This window comes from Capsicum annuum, chromosome 6, assembly GCF_002878395.1.
Source record: "Capsicum annuum cultivar UCD-10X-F1 chromosome 6, UCD10Xv1.1, whole genome shotgun sequence".
Taxonomy (NCBI): Eukaryota; Viridiplantae; Streptophyta; class Magnoliopsida; order Solanales; family Solanaceae; genus Capsicum; species Capsicum annuum.
Genome location: NC_061116.1, coordinates 176,322,608 through 176,343,571, shown reverse-complemented (window position 1 = coordinate 176,343,571; position 20,964 = coordinate 176,322,608). Strand labels below are relative to the sequence as shown.

Below are 20,964 nucleotides of genomic sequence, written 5' to 3'. Positions count from 1 at the left end.
ACTATTTATAGTAGATATGAACATTCATCTACCATCTATATTAAACAGAAAAAATAGTAGATAGAAACAAAATCAAAACTACACCAAACTAATACGATAATCGAGATATCAAAACAAAATGATTACACTTGATCTTTAAGTAAAATTTCTCAAAGGCCAATCGAACATTCATCTACCACCTGTATGAAGCAGAATAATAACAGATAGCAATAGAATAGAAAGTACGACAAAATAAAAGCTAACCTTTAAACAAAAGTTCCTTAAAGACTGATCGAACATTTATCTGTATCTGTAAAAAAAAAATAGATAGAAATAAAATAGTTTCTACAATATAATAATACGACAATAAAAATATCAGAATAATACGATAATTAAACAAAATCTTCACACAAAAATTTCTCAAAGCCCAACGAACATATATTGTTTTACCACCTGTATTAAGCAGAAAAAATAGAATCTAGCAATAGAGTAAAAAGTGCAACATAATCGAGATATCAAAACAATATGATTAAATCTAATCATTATAGAAAAATTCCTTAAAGCTCGACCAAACAATAAGAAAAACAATAGATAGTAATGTAATAAAAATTATATAAAATAATATGATATTTGAGAAATCAAAACAATAAGATTAAACCTCAAGCATGTGTATTTTAATAATGTACAAAATACCTCATCACTAAGCCATGCATTATGCCTCTCAACAAGCTCCTTCTCTTGCAAAAGCCGCGAACATGAACTTTGACAATGTGATAATTCAGTCTCTAAGTCACAGATTCCCTTATAGCTAAAATGCAAAGATTTATAGAGGAATCCGAGGTTTTAGCAGCTGGACAAGAGTTTTATGGAGAAAACTCGAGTAATCAGTTATGGGGTGGATTAGGGAAGAAGATGAAAATAGAATTCAATTAGAAAAACTGTAGTATTATTCAATTGATGATTGAATTTGTAGATACAATGCCTTTTATAAGAAATAAGAGTGAATCTAATTTGCTAACTGCTTCTAACTAATTCAATAGCCCATAACTAACTGCTGATATGGCAAAGCTAATTAACTTATCCAGTTGATTCATTTTCGTGTAACAGTACTCCCTGCTGCAAAGAGATCCTTGACATCAAGGATCAAGACCAGAAAATCTAGTTTGAAGAATAATAAGGTACTCCCAAGTTGTAGCACCAGCCGACAATCCTGTCCATTTGGGCAAAACTTGAGCCGCAATTCTATTCTCTTTCTTAATCGTCCTTCTTTGCAGTATAACTTTTGGATCTGAAAAATAGGGACTTGCCATCAGAAGTAGTCATCAGATCCCAATTTTTTCAAACTTTAACTTTCAATTTAACTCATAAACTTCTTGGAACATATCCTTGAATCTTCCGTCGTATTTCTTAAGGATGGTATTCTTTGTGCTAAGATAGAGTGGCCATTTTTTTTGGTAAGCCATGTTCATAGAAGCTTCAGCAAAAGAACAAATAGACTTATCCGTGTTGTACATGGATAGAGCTACTCCAAGAGACCAGTGAAGTTGCAAACCTCGAACTCAATCTTTCGATCTATCTTTTCTGGTATAAATACTAATTTGACTTTTCCAGCTCCTTGAATTACTGTATCAGTAGCTCAATATTGATCACCAAAAGCATGTCTGCTAATGCATATCAGTTTTGACCAACTTGGGACAAGTCAAGGGATGTTTTTGTAGAGGATTGGTTCCCTGAATATCGTACCATTTAGAATATTCCTATTTATCCCATTTGGTCTCTTCTACATACGCATCAAGTTAAACTCCTTCATACGAGCTTCATCTGAAGTAATGTTTGCACACTTCATTGCTACATTATACTTCAAAGTAGCCTTAGCGCTTTCAATTGTAACCTTATCATCTGTGGCATCATGGTGAAGAAAGCTAAGATCAAAGTATTTTATATCCAACTCCACAAAGGGCAAGATGAGCTTATCCTTGATTAATTTTCAAATGACATGGGTCATTTCATCTCCCACTTTACCAAAGTTAAAACCATTTTCACCATATTTGTGTCTGTCCCAAGTTTTTGATGACTGTAAAAGGTCGTTCCTTCCGCCCAGAAGATGCAGTTCCTTCAATTGTCGGACCCTTCTTACCGAATGAAGGACTAAGAGACTGGAATAACATAAATAACTGTCTCTCTCCGTTCTCCATATTCTGATCAAAAGATGTCGAACTCGTCTTTCCAAGTAAAGGCACAGAAAATTGTCAAAGTGGAAATTAAGTTCATCCCTTCCCATCGAGATCACCCTTGTTCTCAAGAGTGAAATAGGAACTAGAGAATTGATAATTGATGACTCCTAAGTATGTAGAAATATGACAGCTTACAAGGTACACCATATGGTCGTACATTCTCATCGTCAACATCATTACTTCTTGTTTTCAATCACATACCATGCAACTAATATTGGTCTTTCATCTATTATTAGAAAGAGCAATTTCTCAGCTCCTTCACATGGGAACATTAATAACTATTCTTCTGCTAATTGCTCAACTGAGGTCAGATCTGTGTTATTCTAACCATAAAAATTTCATACAACCCAAAGTACATATGTTTCCTAGGACATGTCCAATTACAACTTCAAATTGAGGTCAGATCTGTGTTACATATATACTTTGAGAAAGATCGAGTAAATAGTTAAAAATAAGAGGAAAATGGAGAAAATAGAGTACAAAAATATATCAGTTAACGGGATAAATATGCATGTCACAAAAATTGGTGAAGGTCCAGCAGTTATATTTGTACATGGCTTCCCTGAACTATGGTATTCATGGCGCCATCAAATGTTATACCTTTCTAACAAAGGTTATAGAGCCATTGCACCTAATCTTCATGGCTATGGAGACACTGATTGTCTATCGGAGATTGATAGTTACACTACTTTCCACATTATTGGTGACTTAGTTGCTCTGCTAGATGTTCTTGAACTAGAGCAAGTGTTTTTAGTTAGACATGATTGGGGTGCTTTAATATGTTGATATTTCTACTTGTTTCATCCTGATCGTATCAAGGCTTTGGTTAATATGAGTGTTGAGTTTTGTCCTAGAAATCCATTGAGAAAACCAAGGGATATACTGAAGGAGTTTCTCAGTGATGACTATTAGATGTGTAGATTTCACGTATAGTGTACTCTTTTACTTTATGATTGAACTAGAAAAGAAAATATTCAGAACCACTTGAACCAGTAGCTTGTGAGGTTGAGGCCGACCTTAATTAGTTCCATTTTTACAATTTTGCACATATTTAGTTGTGTCCCAAAGCTATAAGTGTGTCAGGTTAACTTAGATCTATTTTCTTATCTTAAGAATCTACTAACTTAAAGGCAACAATAATTATCTTTCCATTCTTTTTGGATAACTTATTTCTAGGTGATGACTATTATGTGTGTAAATTTCAGTTATAATGTTTCTTTTGTTTTGTTCTAACTGAATTGGAAACAATCTTCAGAACTATTTGCACAGTAATCACCTCACTAGTTAGCTTTTGAGGTTGAGGCCAGCCTATATTAGTTCCATTTTACAATTTTGTGCATATTCAGTTGTGTCCTAGGCAACATGTGTGTGGGAGTTGACTTAGATCCCATTTCCATTCTCTTAACATGAGTTAGATCCAATTATCCATTTGTTACTCTAATAAATTGGCTATAGATCTTTCTAACATTCTTTTAGCTGACCCAAACTAGTTTAGGATTGAGCACTAGTTGATTGATTAAGCCTAACTAGTTTCAGATTGAGCTAGTGGAAATATTTTAGAGCAACTTCAAAAAATATCAATCAAGTTAAACGTCTCTGCTTCCTTTTTGGATATCTTATCTTGTTTATTATTATTCAGAGAAAAGCTAATATGATGGTCTGATGGATGTTATTGGTCATGCCAAATCTTTTCTTTAGTAGCTAAAGTTGAATCCAATATGCAAGTCAAACAGGAATAAGTGATGTTGTTTCCTCTTAAATTAACTACATCGGATACTTAGTGTAACGCCCCGAAATTTGGTCCCAGACGTCACATGGTGCTTAGGGGCACAAATGACCCCAGGCTAACCCTCCTACTGGCATAACTCATAAGCAACTGGATAAAATGCTTAAATCTATATAAAATTAGCGAAAATATAGAACCTCTCTGAACTTGATCAATATAAATACGAACTTTACAAGATTACAACTCTACTTTTACTAAACAAAATTGAAACTAAATACATCAACTACTACTGACCGTCTATGAAGCCTCTACTGGTACTGACTTCAGATATTTGGGTCATGACTCCCAACTATCTAAGACCAATACGACTAAAATAAGAAAATACGATAATTCTCGAATTGTATAATCAACTCAAGCCCTCAAATCAAAAGAACTCATCACTTGCTGATTGAAAGCGACAGACTGACTGAATACGGTATCTGCGCTACAACTTGCACCTACATTATAAGACACTGTAGCATATAGAAATATATGAGGGTCAGTACTTTAAGGAATGTACTGAGTATGTGGGGGTGCAATGCAAAATTATAAATAATATCATAAATGATTTCGAAAATCATACATGCTGATGATAATGACTTTCTTTGCTTGAATTAATTGAAATATATTACTTGTAAATCATCAATAGTAATACAAGCATTATATATCTCATAAATCATTATACTCAACTCAAACTCTTTACATCATGACTTAGAATGACTCGGTAACTCATGAAACTTGAACTCTTATGGACTTGGGAGTTTCTTATAACCGACATAAACTAAACCATGTGAGCCGCATGGAGTCAAACATTTTACCCTCCTAAGGAGAGAATCCCATATTAGCGGGAGCGTCGTACTCTTGCCAGGGAGTACAACCTCAATTTTATCATCCCAATCCCATACTTAGCCTCTGGCCCACAATTATCAACATTAATACTATGGTGGCATGTAGTTTTGAAAAAATACCACATTTTTCGCTCGGTGCTAAATACTCCTCCCAGACTCAACTCAGAACGAGTTAGGAAATCCACCACAAACATCACAAGGGTATATCATGAAGACCAAATCAAATCTCTTTCTTATTTATCAAATCATAATCTTTGTGGATTCATAACTCGACTCAAATCAAATCAATCTTTCTCAATATCAAAATGTTTGATTCATTAAATCATGGAAACATCATTAACTTTGAGAAAATATCAAGACTCATTGTAACAAATCAATCTCATGAATCAATATACTCAATAATCCAATTTGTCATAAGAAAGCTTAAAGCTTCACACATCTCCTGAAAGCACTTGAAATACCAACTCAATATAGAAACATGAAATTCACAATATTAAATATCAAGTCATAATTTGAAAATTGTAAAATAATCATGTATCAAAAACTTCAAGAAAACATCATAGAACTCATTCTTGACTCTCAAGATCAAATATCAATATATGTATTCAATAATCAAACTTCTAATAGAAAATCTTAAATCATGACTCTTATCTCAAATCATTCGAAAATCATCAACTCATAATAACAATATTCAACTCATGGCATAAGTTCTCAATTTAAGAAATAAAATGATGAAATAGAAATGTGTATCAATCTTGAATAGCTCAAATATCATAAAGCATAAATAAAGAAATTTGGGTGTAAATCTGCTTTGTAAAATCATGAATTTCAATAGTAGAAATTAAATTTTTGGGCACAAGAACGAAAAAAGTGCTCTTGTTCAAAACCCCACATACCTTGATTATGGATTTGAATGAAGAAACTTGTTATAGACTCCTTTTCCACTTCTTGAGTTAGGGTTCTGGATGCTTTTGACTTGGGTACCTTGAATCTTGAACCAATTTGTGAAATCTATGGTTGGATTCTTGAATTTCTTGGAAGAAGGTTTGATTTTTAGGTTGAGAGAAAATCCTAGCTTCTTGAATATTCTTGGAAGAGAAATGAGAGAAAATTAACTTCTCTTCTCCACTTGGATATATATATATATAGGGTCAAAATGGGTGGAAAAGACCAAAATACCCTTTTAAAAACATCCCTTAATTGCTGAAAAAAATGGCTGACGATATTTATGAAAGGCCATCACAAAATGTTGTCAAAAAAAAGTTGGATTTTATGAGTTTCTGCCTAAGTCTGACGACGTCATCAAAAATATCGTCAGAAATGTGACAGGCCATCAAAAACATCATCAAAAATGTGGCAGCTCGTCAGAAATGTTGTCACACCTTTCCAGATTGATATGTTGGAGTAAAATAGGTATAACTCTTTGCTCCAATATTAGATTTTGGGGAAATTAGTATTTTTCGAAAGCTAATTCAATTATCTATCTGTTGATAGGTCATGAGCTCAAAAACTCCAAGTATAATGAGAGATATGCTCGTTTGAATTTGACTATACCAATATCCTTCCCAAGAATTCAATCGGTAAGGAATATTTTGATTCGCCCAATCGTTAGGACATCTATGAGGCCTTAATACATACCATTAGTGATTAGAAAACAACCAAAGCACCATAATTTATTTCTCAAGAGCTTGATTCATGGTTGCACTATTGGTTGGAGTCTCGGGGAATTACATAATGGCTCTAACTTCCTCACCGGGTGTTTGATTCGGGTGAATCTTAAGTCGATGGAAAGATAATACAATTCTCCACATGATAGAAAGTGGAATTTAGGGAAATACAGCACGATATAAATAAAAATCACTTTAGAAGTCGTCCATAGTCACTCAAAAGATGGATTTAGGCTTAAGAAACAATCGGGGTATTACACTCAGCTCCTACTTGGTCATAGATTTTGAGGTTGAAACTCGAAAATTTAAGTTTTGAAATTTGAAGCTGTATTTGGACATGAGATAATAATTACTAGTTGATTGACTATTTAAGAAACCAACCCAAAGTATATGATTTGAATTTAGGACAATAAGATATAGTGGACTTAATAACTAAAGTTCATTGAAGTATAATCTTGAGGTTGTTGTGCATATTGATTTGATAGGTGAAATTTCTGTTGTAAAACTGGGTTTGTACATTTTGGTGAAGCGAAAAAGGACCTGTTTTACCAGAGTAAGCTGTTGGCGTATATAACTCGACACTTCCCAAGTTCCATAGGCATTTCATGCGGTCCTCATATAGTTTAAGTTGGAGAAGGTAAATTTTTCTGGTCATCTGGACATCTAGCTTTTATGTAGTACACGTTAAATGAAGTTAAGAACATGGGATGAAATTACATTTCACTAGTTTATTTTTTTTGGTGGTTTTTAGGCCTCGACTAAATCCACAAACTACCTGCCACCAATATAGTTACCACTTACTAGATAACTTTATCCACCAAGATTTGGATAGTTGACAAGAAATCACCGTGTTTTTGCTACATTTCACTCAAGAATTTAAAGACTAGTATGAATGTTTCTAGTTATATAGGTGTATTTTGTCCATAGGAGAAGACTTAACAAGAAGAGTTAGAGATTACTCATTGAACATACATCATTTACTAGCAAAAGAAATATTGTTATTCCGTATTTACTCTAGATAAAAGTAAATGAGCCTGTGAATGAGGATATCCTGAATTGTTAATTAACCTTTGTCTACTATGGAGATGAATGAGCTTGTAATAGGACACTCCTGAAGTTTCATTTGATTACAAGATACACGTCTCTATTAACAGTTATAGACTAAGTAATACTGCTCGAGTCTTATCCAAGTAAGATTGACCTTAAAAGTTTATTAAAGATGCCAAGTCATATTTAGATTCTGGGTTCTGATAAATCACCTTGACAGTTTTAAAGTTTCTCCTTCTCATTTTATATCTTGTCTCCTCCTTGGTTTGTTTTCATGCTTTATAGTTAATAAGTAGTAATACTGATATTTTACAAATTCCTTATGACTGTTACTATTTCTGTAGCAAGACAATGTCATCTGGTCATCATAACAAAGGCAACGAGCGAAAGTTCTGAATCCTTATCCTCCCCAAGTGTTGCTAAATCAATAAAGAATATTATGAGTGTCCTTTCTGTCCATTTTCTATTCTCATCTTGATTCATAGAGCTTCATTGTAGTGACACTTGGATAATGAAAAATCCATTATCATACAGTAGCCAGGCGAAGACTTTTGAATCTTGTCGTCTTAAACTAAACATATCAAGTGAAAAACTGAAATTAAAGAGTATAGCTAGAAAAGGAAATAGACATTCTTCTTGAAACAAACTAAAAAGAAAAGTAAGACTAACAAATTGAAATGAGGGGGGGGGGGGGTACTTTATTTTTCATGTTTAGTATACCAGGTTCACTACGAAGATTATCTGTTTTATAGTCTACTGGTAGTTGATAAGCTACTTACTTTTCACTAGTGGAAAAAAAGTAAGTATAGCTTGTTAAAGCATGGTGTTCATATAACTTGTTTATAATAAGGACTGAAAGTTTATCGATTGATTCTTATACTTTGCATTTTTATGTAGCTAAGTGATGCGGCTAGTGGACCCATTTCGCCGATGGATGTAAGGAGATCACGTGATGATAGTGATCCTAATGACATTCTTTGATTTCGTTGCATTTGTCTTTGATATTCAATTATAATGATGTAATTGTGTGGTTCGAGTGAATCTTAGAATATTTAAGGTTTTGTGTTTAAATTTGATTTTGTAGTTTGAAGATACTAGTTAATGTTGAAAATTTGGAGTTTGAAGATGTTAATGTTGAAAATTTAATTTTGAAGTTAAATGTTCAATGTATTTTTGATATACTTGTCAATTACAATGTTTAATTACTCTTTTGTATTAATGATATATGAATCGAACAAATATTGGATTGTAGGTTATGCCTAAAGGAACAATTAAATTTGAGCTAAAATTAGAATCTATAATTAGTTATTAAAAATTGATGGGCCCTACTAAATTTTAAAAAAAAATAAAACAATTGTGAGGTTTTAACCCCCTCAAGTTTTAAATAAAAATTTATTATAAAAAGAATTAAATTTAGAATTCACCCCCGCAAATTAATTACGGGGATCGTAACCGCCGTAAAATAACCACCGCAAATTAATTATGGGGGTCGAAAAAACCGCCGCAAATTATTTGTGATGGCTCGTATTCTGGGAGTTTTGAAAACCGTCGGAATTACATTTTACGGGGGTTTTAAACCCTCGCAAACCGTAAAATTAACCCCCGCAATTTGACCCATTTTTTGTAGTGGAAGTTGAACCGCGAAAATAATTGTATCAGAACGAACCTTCCGTGAGAGCACTTCTTTTCAAGCAGCTCTTGAACAAACATTACAAGTTCTACTGTTGATTGTGTTTTTCAACCCCTGGAACCTAATACAACCATATTTGAGATCAAAGAATTGTTGTTGGCCTTTATTATCAAAAATCTTACCCAATTCTCATTGGTTTGCACTAACTCCATTATGCTTCTCTTTTTCATTAGCCGAAACCATATCCTCCGGTTTTCTTAGAGTTCGAGGAGATAACTGGAAATGCATGAAGAGTCTGACTGCTCCAGTTTCCATATCCTTCTTGTTTCTTGTTTTCACCAACTTATCTTCGTTAGAGTTAACTTCTTCACTGTTTAAAGAAGTTGCAAACACTTTGTTCTCATTTTTTATAAAAAGAACATCGAGAACAAAGCCTCTAAAATCCCCTTTATTGCTCTTATCTTCCATGGAAGGTGCCTTATCGTGAGACCAATCTTCCAAAGAATCTACATCACTCTTAGTATCTCTATAGAACACATCAAGAAACAAGTCTTCAATTTCTTTTGTTTCATTGTTTATGTCAACAGTACTACTATCTAGGGAATCTACACGTAAATCTCTTTTAGGTATTTAATCGAGACCCTGCAAGTATATGATGTCTTCTTATTAGAAGTTTATTGTGTATAGAATGAGAAGGATTGTAGGGTTCAAAACTAACTAGATTCTTTAAGGAACCTGCCCCAAATCTTTCCACCAAAGCGACCACATATTCATTCCAAGATGGAGGTTGAATGTATTGTCTATACCTCATGAAGGATTGATGCCACTAAATAGCTTCACCTTCCAAGTGTATTGCTGCCAATCCTACTTTTTGATCCATGGCAATTTCCTCAAACTCGAAAAACTGCTCCACTCTAAATAACCAAAAACTCACATCCTCTCCAGAAAATCTTGGAAAATCTAGTTTAGGGTAATGAGCTATACCTTGTTGGTAACCCAAAGGATTCTTGTTTTCGGGCTCTTCCACCAATTGTCTCTCTCTCGATAGTCTGTCCCCTGAAATTTTAATCCCATTTCCGGTAGGAGTAGTATCCTTTCGATTCCCTTCTAGTTGTTCCTTTAATTCCATCACCATTTGATTCAATTTCTTCAATTCAGCCACGGCATCATTAAGAATACCAATTTCTGAAATCAATTTCTGTATCATTTCTCTTAATTCCCTATTTTAGTTGGAGAATTATCATTAGACCCTGTTGATTTTGTCATTGTGGCCAAGAATCTGAGGGCTCTAATACCAATGATAGCTAAAATGCAGGGATTCACGGAGGAATCCAAAGTTTTAGCAGCTGGACGGGAGTTTGTACGGAGAAAACTCAAGTAATCAGCTATGGGGTGGATTAGGGAAGAAGATGAAAATAGAATTCAATTAGGAAAACTGTATTATTATTCAATTGGTGATTGAATTTGTAGATACAATGCCTTTTATAAGAAATGAGAGTGAATCTAATTTGCTAACTACTTCTAACTAATTCAGCAGCCTGTAACTAACTGTTGATATGGCAAAGCTAATTAACTTGTCCAGTTGATTCATTTTCGTGTAACATCCGCACTTTCTTATTTGCAGCAACATCAGTCGAGTTAACTATCTTATCAAGATAGCTTTTGATAGTGGAATTTTTCTCACCGATCTCCAAGTCTTTTTGCTCTATCTACCAATTCCATCAATTGGCTATTTGTTTTTCGGAGTTTTGAAACCTCTGTTGATAACCGGTCCACATCTCTATCCTTCCCAATTTGTTTTCATGTTCCAAAAAATAATCAAATACAACAGACAATAAATACCAAAAGAGGAAGAGTACGTTTAGGTCTTTAATAGTTGGCATGTGTTGCACGTGCATGTCACGATCGTCATATTTCTAAATATCGAAAATTAGACAACTAAAATAGATACATGAAATTTATCGCATCTGATGGTAACAGTAGGACTAACTTGCAAAATATCTTCGAATGAATCGATTAATAAGAACTCGATGCTTATCACAATATGTTTGGTAATTAGGACAATATAAATCTGCACTTGGTACCACGCAAATTCAATGATAAAACATAACAAATATGTAAACAGCTGGAACATCAATAACCTGTTGAATTAAAAAGAATGATTTGATTTAATGCATATGAAGATTGATTAAATGATCACAATAAAAGTTGTTTGTTATTTAATTGGTGTTGCTGGTTTAAAACAGATAAGGAAAAAAAAAGAGGACGCACAACCAAAGCTTGATGATATACCGTTATAGTGTGCAAAATTTAGCATTCACTTTTAGACTATCAGTTGATTAAAAAAATCCTAATTCTAATCATATATATTTTTGTATGTTAAGACTCCTTAGGTAATATTTTTCTTTTACCATATATTTTAGGCCCTAAAATAAGTGAAAAGACTATTTTACTTATTACAGAGACTTTTAATGAAGGGCAAAAAGTTCAAATGGTGTTCAAACTTATAGATATAGATATAGATTATAGATTCATAAAGATCAATCAAGGCGTAAATAAAATTGTACCTATCCACAAAATTTATATTAAAAAAGACTCATGTTTCATCAAATTTTGTTTGTGACTGCCTTAATTTACATCACTCGTAGATATTGATTCTAAGTAGGCGTTTAGCCATCAAAATAAAAAAAATTTGAAGTTGGAGTTGGAGCTGAAGTTATGTTCGGTCATGAACATAAATGGAATTGTTTTTTAATTTTTGTAAGAGAAGTGCGAGTGAAAAAAGTGAAAATAGGTTGAAACTCGTTTTCACTTTTCCAAATACAACTTCAGAAATTGTATTTGAAATTTTTATGGACAAACTGTCTTTTGAATAAAGTGAAAACTTTTTCCGAAAAAGGTGAATATTTCTCATGGCAGAACGAGGCCTAATTTCAAAGATAAAAGTAATTATAAATTATAAATTAGTTAAGAAAAGGAACAACCCTATGGCACAATGTTTGATCAAATGGCCTAGTTTCCTGATTGTATTGAAGATCCACTTGATTTTACTGTAATCTCTCTTGCTGATTTTTAAGGACTTGACTTTCTTGACTTGCCTATTCCTTCACGGGTTGTTGCTTTGTCTTTAAAATGCACCAACACTCACTTGTTAGTTGGTTTATACTGATTTCATTTTTAACTTGTGCTTCCTTAAACTAGAATGCTTCGACAATAAGATTTGTTGTGATATCTTCATCCGTCGTTCACCCTTAACCACACCTTTAGTCTTACATAACCTTATCTGTTGGTAACTCCTCTGGATGGTTGTAGGAACGTAACTATGAAAATTGAAAGAGACATTCGAGCGCATTCTAATGTCGTAGTTATCTAATTCCTGGGAATCAGCTAGATCTTTTTCCCTCAAACACAAGTTTTTGCAGATGAACTGGTATTCTTAGCTTCGTTAGAAGCATGCCCTTCACATTCTTGATCAACCCGTGCCTGTGCATGTGTACGTAGTGTAGTACTTTCACTACTCGCTTTGGTTGCTGTACGCTTCACCTGTAAGACAGACTCTTTGATGATATCACACTGATATAATGTCTTCAAATCTTGCAATTTCTGTTTCCTCAAAAACAGATGCATAGAATCTGTTGAGCAGCCAACTCTGCTCTCTATAATTGTTTTAATGGGCAGCCTTGACTTCTATTAGTACAATTTCCTCCGTTGGCATTACAAAAGGAAATAAGCAACTTGTCTCTAGGATTGAAAACCATATGACGCGTTGATCCACCATCGAGCAAAGGTGTTGCAATCTAAATTAACTCACACACACACCCCATTTTACAACTTACTGTATACAAAATTTAAGTTCTAATCTGTTGACATAGTGGCCGTGTATAAACTTTTTACAAGAATGTGAATAGATGATGTGAGGGGCATTGCTTCTAACGAGTTGATCAAGAATGTGAAGGGCATGCTTCTAACAGATTAAATTATAACAAATGCAATCTAGTAACCTAGAAAATAGAATAGATAACTTGTTATAACAGATTAAATTATATTGATAGCAGAAAAGACTTACAAATTGTTCCTAAGCAGGCAAGCCACAAAAAATTGGTGTTGCCACTTAAATTAAAGCACATAGCTTCCAGTGGCACTTAAATTATATTGATAGCATAAAAGACTTCTCACAAAATATAGCTAAGTATGCAAGCCACAAAAAGTTGGTGTTGCCACTTAAAGCACATAGTCATTCTCCGGCAATGGTCTAATTGGAGCTTCCAATGGCACCGCTGTGTTCCTTAACAAGGGCTGAACAACTGCTGCTGAATCATACAACCTCTGTTTTATTTCCAATAATCCGGACTTTTTTACAATAACAAACAATATTCCCTTGAGAGCAAAAAATAGAAACACCAATGAAATCGCCCACATTTTAGAGTAGATGTTTTGATGATCATTTTCATCAGCTGTAGGAGAAGGACTTGGGGCAATTTCATTGGCACTAGGAGTAGGCGAAGGACTTGGAGCAGCTTTCACCTCAGCTACTATAGAAAAATGGCCTTGTATTCTGGTTTCACAAGTGTTTCCATCCTTAACGTCGCCAAATTCAACCAAATCATTCGAGTAGAAACAAACACACTTGGGAAAAGACCCCTCTGGTGCTGGCTGCACATTAGGAAACCAAATGGTGATAGGATCTTCCAATGCTAATATATCCAATTCCGGTAGATTTGTGGCATACAAATCATTAGCATCATAAGCCAAGATTCCCAAAACTGGTGCCAAATGAGTGTAACCTGGCAAAGGGTAGTAAAAGGATGACCAATTACCCAAGTTTTGGTAAACCAGAACAAGTTTCTTTACATAAGGCTCCACTATGATCCCCGATGGGATAAAGAATTCTTTATAGTAGCCGTAGACTCTCCGTTTTAAGGTGTGTCTTTTAAGAATCACGGCTGAAACTTTTATCCCCATCAAGTTGGAAGGAACATACGCATCATAAGGAACACCAGTTCTGGTTCTTTGCCAGGTCAATTCCCTGAAAGCATATTGCTGAAGTAAGGAATCAAGTGAGCTTCTTGCAGATGAATCTGAACTATTTGATTGAGATCCAACCAAAGCAGGAATTAGCAACCAGATAATTATGTAGAAATAACCCGATGAATGCATTGGACTGGAAGGAATGTGTATATAAATCTTTGAGAAAAAATCTTTCCGCTAGATAACTAAACCAATCATTGACAAGATGTTTATCAGTGAGATTTTATTATGGGATACAATCGAAGGGATCATAAAATTCTTAACTTGAGAAGTAAGGAATATCAATGGCCTATGCTGAACAGAGAGCAAATCGATTATCTTAGGGGACCTTCAGAGGGGAAATTTGATTATCCCGTCTGCCTGTTGAAGGAGGGCTGACATAACGGATAAGATTTTGGAGGGAGCTAAAGAAGATGGTTATTAGAATATGCAACACATTTGAGCTAGCTGCAGATCTTAGCAAAGAATAAGTGGGAGAGAACTACTTAGGCCACAGCTGGATGAAAGTCAGCATCTGGATTAATTGTGCTAGGCTGTATGGATGATTAATTTATTAGTTATTTATTTTGGTTGGTTTGTTTGGTTCTTTATTTTTGGTTCAAGGAAGGTCACTTATTCCTTTTCCTTAAAGCAACAATGTTGAAACTTGGGAACTTCAAGAACAAGTTGACTAAACACACCTACAAAAACTTACAATAGTAAAACATGTGTAATAAGCAAAAGTCTCTACTGATATTCATCAAGATGATGGCACAAAGTAAACAGAATGTACAACATAATGAAAGGTAAAGAATTGAATTAAATGTTGCAAAAAATCTTTGAATTACCAGATGAATAATAAAAAATTCAAATCTCTATGGGAGATATTCATTCTCTAATGAGGGTCTTGTACGAGTCTCTGAAGCGATTGGAGCCTTTGTATTCCCAACTCTTGTCATAAGCAATGGTACACCTCTTTCTGCTTCCTGTTCCATTCTGTCAATCTTTTTCTGCTTATCATACTTTTTTAGACAAGCGATCAATAACACTAAGAAAATCAAAGCCACAAATCCGCCAACAACTGATCCAAATATTACCCATTTTTTCCTACCACTTTTTTTATGACCATCTGTGCCAGGTTCAGGTTCAGGTTCAGGTTCTGGTTCAGCAGTAGTGAACTCAACCACTACAGAAAAATGGCCTTGTTTGGTAGTCTTACACATATTGCCATTCAATATATTGTCAAATTCCACTGCACCATCCAAGTTAAAGTAAACACATTTTGGTGACAATCCCATTGGCACTGGCTTAACAACATTAGAAAAATTGACCAAAATAGGCTTCTTTGATGCTCTTATATCCAACTCTGGCAGATTTCTAGCTGATAAATTAGAAGCATCATAAGTTAAAATACCCAAAACTGGTGTTAAATAAGTGTAACCTGGTAAAGGGTAATACAAATCAGACCAATTGGCTAAATTGTGATACACCAAAATAAGCCTCTCTACATATGGTTGCTCCAGAACACCAATTGGGATATGAAATTCTTTGTATTTGCTTACACCCCTTCTCCTCATGCTGCCACTTCTTAGCCTTAGACCAGAAACTTTAATTCCACTGAAATTTGAGGGCACATTTCCATCATAAGGAATTCCAGTTCTTGGCCTAACAAATGCTCTAAAAGCATAATCTTGAAGAACTGAATCAAGCAACCTTGCTGAAAATTCTTCATTTCTTGATTCAACATTAAGCACTGACGGTAGAACAAGGACAAAAATTTGAACAAATGCAACAAGAATCATCAGATCTGAAAAGGGTATAGGAACTTTCTACAATTTTGAAGTTACTAAATTTTGATTATTGAAAGAAAAATTCCCATACTTTACATTCTTGAAAGACATAAAAATATTGACTTTTTTATTTAGTAGGACAGGAGAAAGATTACAACAATCTTGAGTGCCACCCCCATATTCACAAGTGTTGATTTTTTCTATAGAAATGTACTTGTCATTGGGATATTGAGGAGAAAAAACCAGAAGTACAGGGATTACAATCTTTTTTGACCCTTATTTTTATTACAGTATTTAAGATGAGTACATGAAAATGGAAAGAAAATAAATGAAGAGCAACAACCATACAACTGTGTACAGTAAGTAGAGAAAAGTATCCACCGCATTTACCAGAAAGTACTAAAGCCAATGAGTCATATTCAGACAAATCAGCAACCATCAAAGGTGAAATGGGGACCTCAACTCTTACCTGGTGACTGACTGGTGGAACATGGGAGCTTCTGCTACTGCTCCACACGTGACACCTAGTACTTCAGACCAAGGGACGGAGTCAGATAAAATTGAGGAATTCATTTTAACCATTTTGATAAAAAAAAGTTACATTATTTATATTTTATGTTGTATTTTCTTTGATTTTTTTTATGTATTTTTCTTTTTCATATTTTAGATTCTTAGAAGGTGTTCAATTATGTGATTTCATATATGTGATATAAAAGCATGAGATGTAATCAGTGTTTGATTATGCGATTTCATCTCGTAATTTTATATCATAACATAAGTCCCAAATCCATCAAAAAGCATGATTTGCAGAAATTGCAAATTCTGATTTGAAAATTTTCAAATACAACAGTTAATTCACAAGTTTATATTTTGTAAGAGAACACTCAACATTTATATGTAAGAACAATTTATTTCATATGTAAATAAAATTTATATTCCATATTATTACTCTTTAAATCATTTATATCTCATATAACTATTATTCTCACCAACATAAAATTTAGGCAAAATAGCTCGGTGGATCCTTGTACTTGGTCTAGTTTGGAAAGTGGATACTCATACTTACACATTTGTTATTTGGATTCTTGAACCCAATTAAAAATAATTTTTAAATCCTTTTTATGACCTGACATTCAATGTGGCTGGGATCACATAGGAGCTTATATTTTAGTCTCCAAATGCGCGTCAACGGTCTTAAAAGGGCCCCAAACAGTCTAAAAAGGGCATTTATAAGCCCCTTTCATACTCCTTCCCCATTTGCTTCCAACACCATTATTGGAGCAATTTGAGTTTTTTTTCTCCCTTCTTCTTTATTTTCTCTCTTTAAGCTTTTGTACCTTATTTTTTTTCCTGTTGTGTTCTTAATATTGAAAAGTTCATTTTTTTCTGTAATTTTTCGCAATACCATGACAATTCAAGTTTATTATTGTCGGCTTTACGCCGACCTTAAATGTCAAGAACACCAATTAATCTCAAAAGAATATTTTGGGGCTGTCAAAAATATAAAGCTGGTAATGGTTGTGGATTCTTTCGACGGGCTGATGCAAATGAACAATACTACGTAAACAATCCATCAACAAATTCAGAGCAAGAAAATAAAGGCAAACATAGAAGGCAACGAAGACAAAAAGGGCTAAAAACAAATGAAAGACATGAAAAACGTGAGAGATCAAGCACTAGCATTAATATCACTGTTATCATCATTGTTGTCATTTGATTTCTATCTTTTGTATTTAAGATGCCTTGATCTTTGTAGTTGCAATGTGCAATGATAATGAAATTGAAATTTAATGACATACATCATTTTGCCAACATAGAAATCTTCAATATATAATGTCTTAACAAGAGTTGACATAAAAAAGCTTATCTTAACAATATCTTTAATGAGAAGTACACCAGAAGTCTTACAATAATTGTCTTAACAACACTAGGAATTAATACAGAAATAGAATTATACTATTGTGTGCCTTGAGTGTTTAGTGTGGACTGATTTTTGTTGGCTTGAATGCTTGATGTGGCTTGAGTAGTTTTAGAAAATTTTGCCTTTGATATTTTGTAACTCTGTTCTTATAGCTGTCTTTGAGTTACTGCATCTTCATCTTTCCACCTTAGTCCATTTAGTTTGAAACCCAAGTCAATATTGATTGAAACTGAACTAATAAGCGTTGGACTATGTAACGCTCTTTCAGTATTTTCAAACTGAAAAATAAAAAAAATGAGTTACAGATGCACTAATTAATACTTGTTAAATGTAACTACATGATAGAAAACTTACCCTCTGCACTACATTGCCACGTGGTCTAAACAGCACACCAAAATCAGTTGTTTTTGCCTTCTTTTATTTTGTTTTTTTATATGCAAGATTTGTGTCACCTCTCAAAGATGTACTAATCTTTCTCTTTGGGAACCAATACTACTGAGTTGTAGATTGTGTAGCATTATCACCTACTGCAGAAGTGGTTGTAGGCATCACAAAAGCTGCAGGTCTTAGATCAGTTATTGAGGTAGTTGCAGACCTCACACCACCAACTGATGCAGCATTTGTAGGCCTTCTTGCAGCTGTTGGTGCACTATGAGGCCTTTTTTGCTTGATGTAGCATTTGCAGGCATATAAGAACCTGCTGAAGCATTTGTAGGTCTCTCAATAGCAGCTGCAGTACTAGTGCTGGGTTGCATACTTGATTGACTGCCACAACTATCAGTGAAATATTTTTCTACAAAAAATATGTAAAGGTCAAAAACACATTAAAAAAGAATAAAATTCATTAATAACAAAATATTTAGCTTACCAAGCTTGGACATCCTTTTTTGTTGTGTCCAATAGACTTGCACACAAAACATGTCATGTTTCTTTCCTTTCTTGTAGCCTTTCCAAACCTTTTCTTAACAGGCCCATCCCTAACTTTCTTTCTAATTTTACTTGGCCTTTCCGGTATGAGAGTAATCTCAAGTGGCTCAATTGCTGGTTTTGTGCTTTTTGGCCATATCTTTATGTTTGTCATTGGTTGAATATATTTATCATATGCCTTCAGGTATGTTTTCTATTTATACCAGTGATAAAAAATTGACTCTACATTTCATTCCTTATAATGCATTGTAGCAATTGCATGTGCACACGGAATTTTCTTTAGTTTCCATGATCTACAACTACATTGCTTTCTCTTCACATTAACAACATATGTATATGGTGGATCGCCAGCCTCAAAGACAAAATTACCATTAAACCTCACCCCACACTTGATTACACATTCACCATTCTCTGCAAGAACTTTCATAGCCATTGGTGATGCATAACTAATCCATATTTCTGAAAAATCTTTCATTTGATTTATTCTTTCCTCGACTTTGCATCTTATTTCCTCCAACATAGTGATAATTATTTTGAACCTAGCACTTATAATTCAACTATTGAAAGTCTCGCACATGTTGTTCTCAACCACATCATACTTTCTATGATCTTTAAAAAAAGCCTTACCATGCCTCTTTGTTGTGCTTGAGCAAATCTTTTACAATTCTATCACCCAACTCACTCATTTCATTAAGTTTTAGTTGCAAATACACTTAAAGTGATGCCCTTGCAATCTGCCAGAATTTTTTCCTTCTTTCTTCACCTCTCCAAACCTAATTTCAGTTGGCCCATATATGTCTAGCACACCATCTATGTTCAGCATTTGACAGTAGATTAGTAAGTGTCAAATGAAGACCCTATCGAAACATGTAAAACAATAGTTAAACATTAATGACATCACTGCAATAAACTGAAAAAAATAACTGAAAATATGAAACTTCATACCTTTTGCATATTATACATCACTGTCAAGCCTTCACCTCCATTTTCTTTAAATTCTAAATCATAGCTAATGTACCTAAGAAACCAAGACCATGTGTCCTTGATTTCTTTGTCAACTACTGCCTATGCTACAAGGTATATTTGATTATTTTCATCTTTGAAAATGCAAGACAAAAAGATACCTTTACGTACATCCTTGAGAAAGGCACTATCTAAATCAATTATTCTTCTGCAGCCCCCTTTTCATCCACTTTTTACGGCCCCAAGACAAATGTGAATGCCCATAAACACCTTTTTTCTTGAAATTAAATTCTTGAATGTCCTAATAGATACAGTGGTACCAGAATTGATGGTCCTCAACTATTCAACATAATCATACAACCTAGCAAACTCTTTCATGAAATCACCAAAATGTTCATTCATAATTTTAATTTTTGCCTTTCTACAGGTTGTTTTACTAATATGTAACCCGTAGTTCTTTCTTAAAAGAGCTTGAATCTGATGTAATTTTATTGAAGGATCACTCATAATCCTGTCCTTGTAATGCTTACTAATCCATCAAGGGTTAAACAACTTATTTCTTGTCCCTTTAGAACACTTGTGGATAGGAAAGTAAGTCTTCACAGTTAAATTTTCTGTGTTTTCAACACTTCTAAGAATAACCCAAGGACAAACTTATACTTGACACTTTTTCTTTACTCTTTCCTTTTCATTAGGTTTCAACTTAAGGTTCATACTTTTTTAAATAGAGTAAGTTTGCAGTACTTCTCTAAACTCAATACAATAAAAAAAATCATACAGAGCTGAAAAAAATATCTTCTTTGCGGTTTTATCAAAGTAGATCTTGGTAAATAAAGTTCTAGGTAGTGGATCTACCACTTCATCATCATCAACAAGATCTTCTTCCTCTTTACTAATATCACAATCCAGATCTGAACTATCAAAATAAGGGTCATCCCCACCCAATTTACCTTCATAACTAGCCCCCTTATTCTTATAAATTTTCTTAATATCAGTATTTATACCTACTGATCTAGATGGTATCTCATCTAGATTCACCCTATAAGCCTTTTTTTACTTGTTTTTCAATGTTACACTTCCTAGCTTGAAATAACTCTTCATCAAAATCACTTAAATCTTCAATGCTTTCATCAACATCATAAAGTGAATCACTAATATCAGAATCTACTTCAAAATCAGATGTTTG

The 20,964-nt window shown here is 33.9% G+C and overlaps 2 protein-coding genes and 1 pseudogene across 7 annotated transcripts; 1 reads left to right on the top strand and 2 right to left on the bottom strand.

Annotated features, from left to right (window-relative positions):
* Nucleotides 1–1,301: 1,301 nt before the first annotated feature.
* Nucleotides 1,302–2,260, bottom strand: LOC107874062 (annotated as a pseudogene).
* Nucleotides 2,261–2,675: 415 nt separating this feature from the next.
* Nucleotides 2,676–8,521, top strand: LOC107874063 (AB hydrolase superfamily protein YfhM-like). The gene is made up of 2 exons (XM_016720953.1): nt 2,676–2,957; nt 8,438–8,521. Exons 1-2 carry the CDS (start codon nt 2,676–2,678, stop codon nt 8,519–8,521), a joined length of 366 nt encoding a protein of 121 aa, XP_016576439.1.
* Nucleotides 8,522–12,428: 3,907 nt separating this feature from the next.
* LOC107872958 lies at nt 12,429–16,641 on the bottom strand. Of its 6 annotated transcripts, XM_047414988.1 has the most exons (3): nt 16,358–16,511; nt 15,026–15,930; nt 13,193–14,196 (listed from the first exon to the last, which is right to left on the bottom strand). In XM_047414988.1, the coding sequence occupies exons 1-2, from the start codon at nt 16,404–16,406 to the stop codon at nt 15,053–15,055; spliced, it is 927 nt and encodes a 308-aa protein (XP_047270944.1). In that variant the 5' UTR covers nt 16,407–16,511; the 3' UTR covers nt 13,193–14,196; nt 15,026–15,052. The 6 variants fall into 6 exon arrangements, with proteins under 6 accessions (XP_047270943.1, XP_047270944.1, XP_047270939.1 ...); XM_047414987.1 differs by lacking the exons at nt 13,193–14,196; nt 16,358–16,511 and adding an exon at nt 12,429–12,490 and having other exon boundaries at nt 15,026–16,356; XM_047414983.1 differs by having other exon boundaries at nt 13,193–15,930; nt 16,358–16,641.
* Nucleotides 16,642–20,964: the final 4,323 nt, after the last annotated feature.

What these genes read in the sequence shown, in the direction of transcription:
- LOC107874063 (XM_016720953.1), top strand. Translation starts at nt 2,676, where the DNA reads ATGGAGAAAATAGAGTACAAAAATATATCAGTTAACGGGATAAATATG. An exon ending in ATGTTCTTGAACTAGAGCAA is followed by an intron (nt 2,958 to 8,437) that starts GTGTTTTTAGTT and finishes ATTTTTATGTAG; the next exon opens with CTAAGTGATGCGGCTAGTGG.
- LOC107872958 (XM_047414983.1), bottom strand. Translation starts at nt 14,327, where the DNA reads ATGCATTCATCGGGTTATTTCTACATAATTATCTGGTTGCTAATTCCT.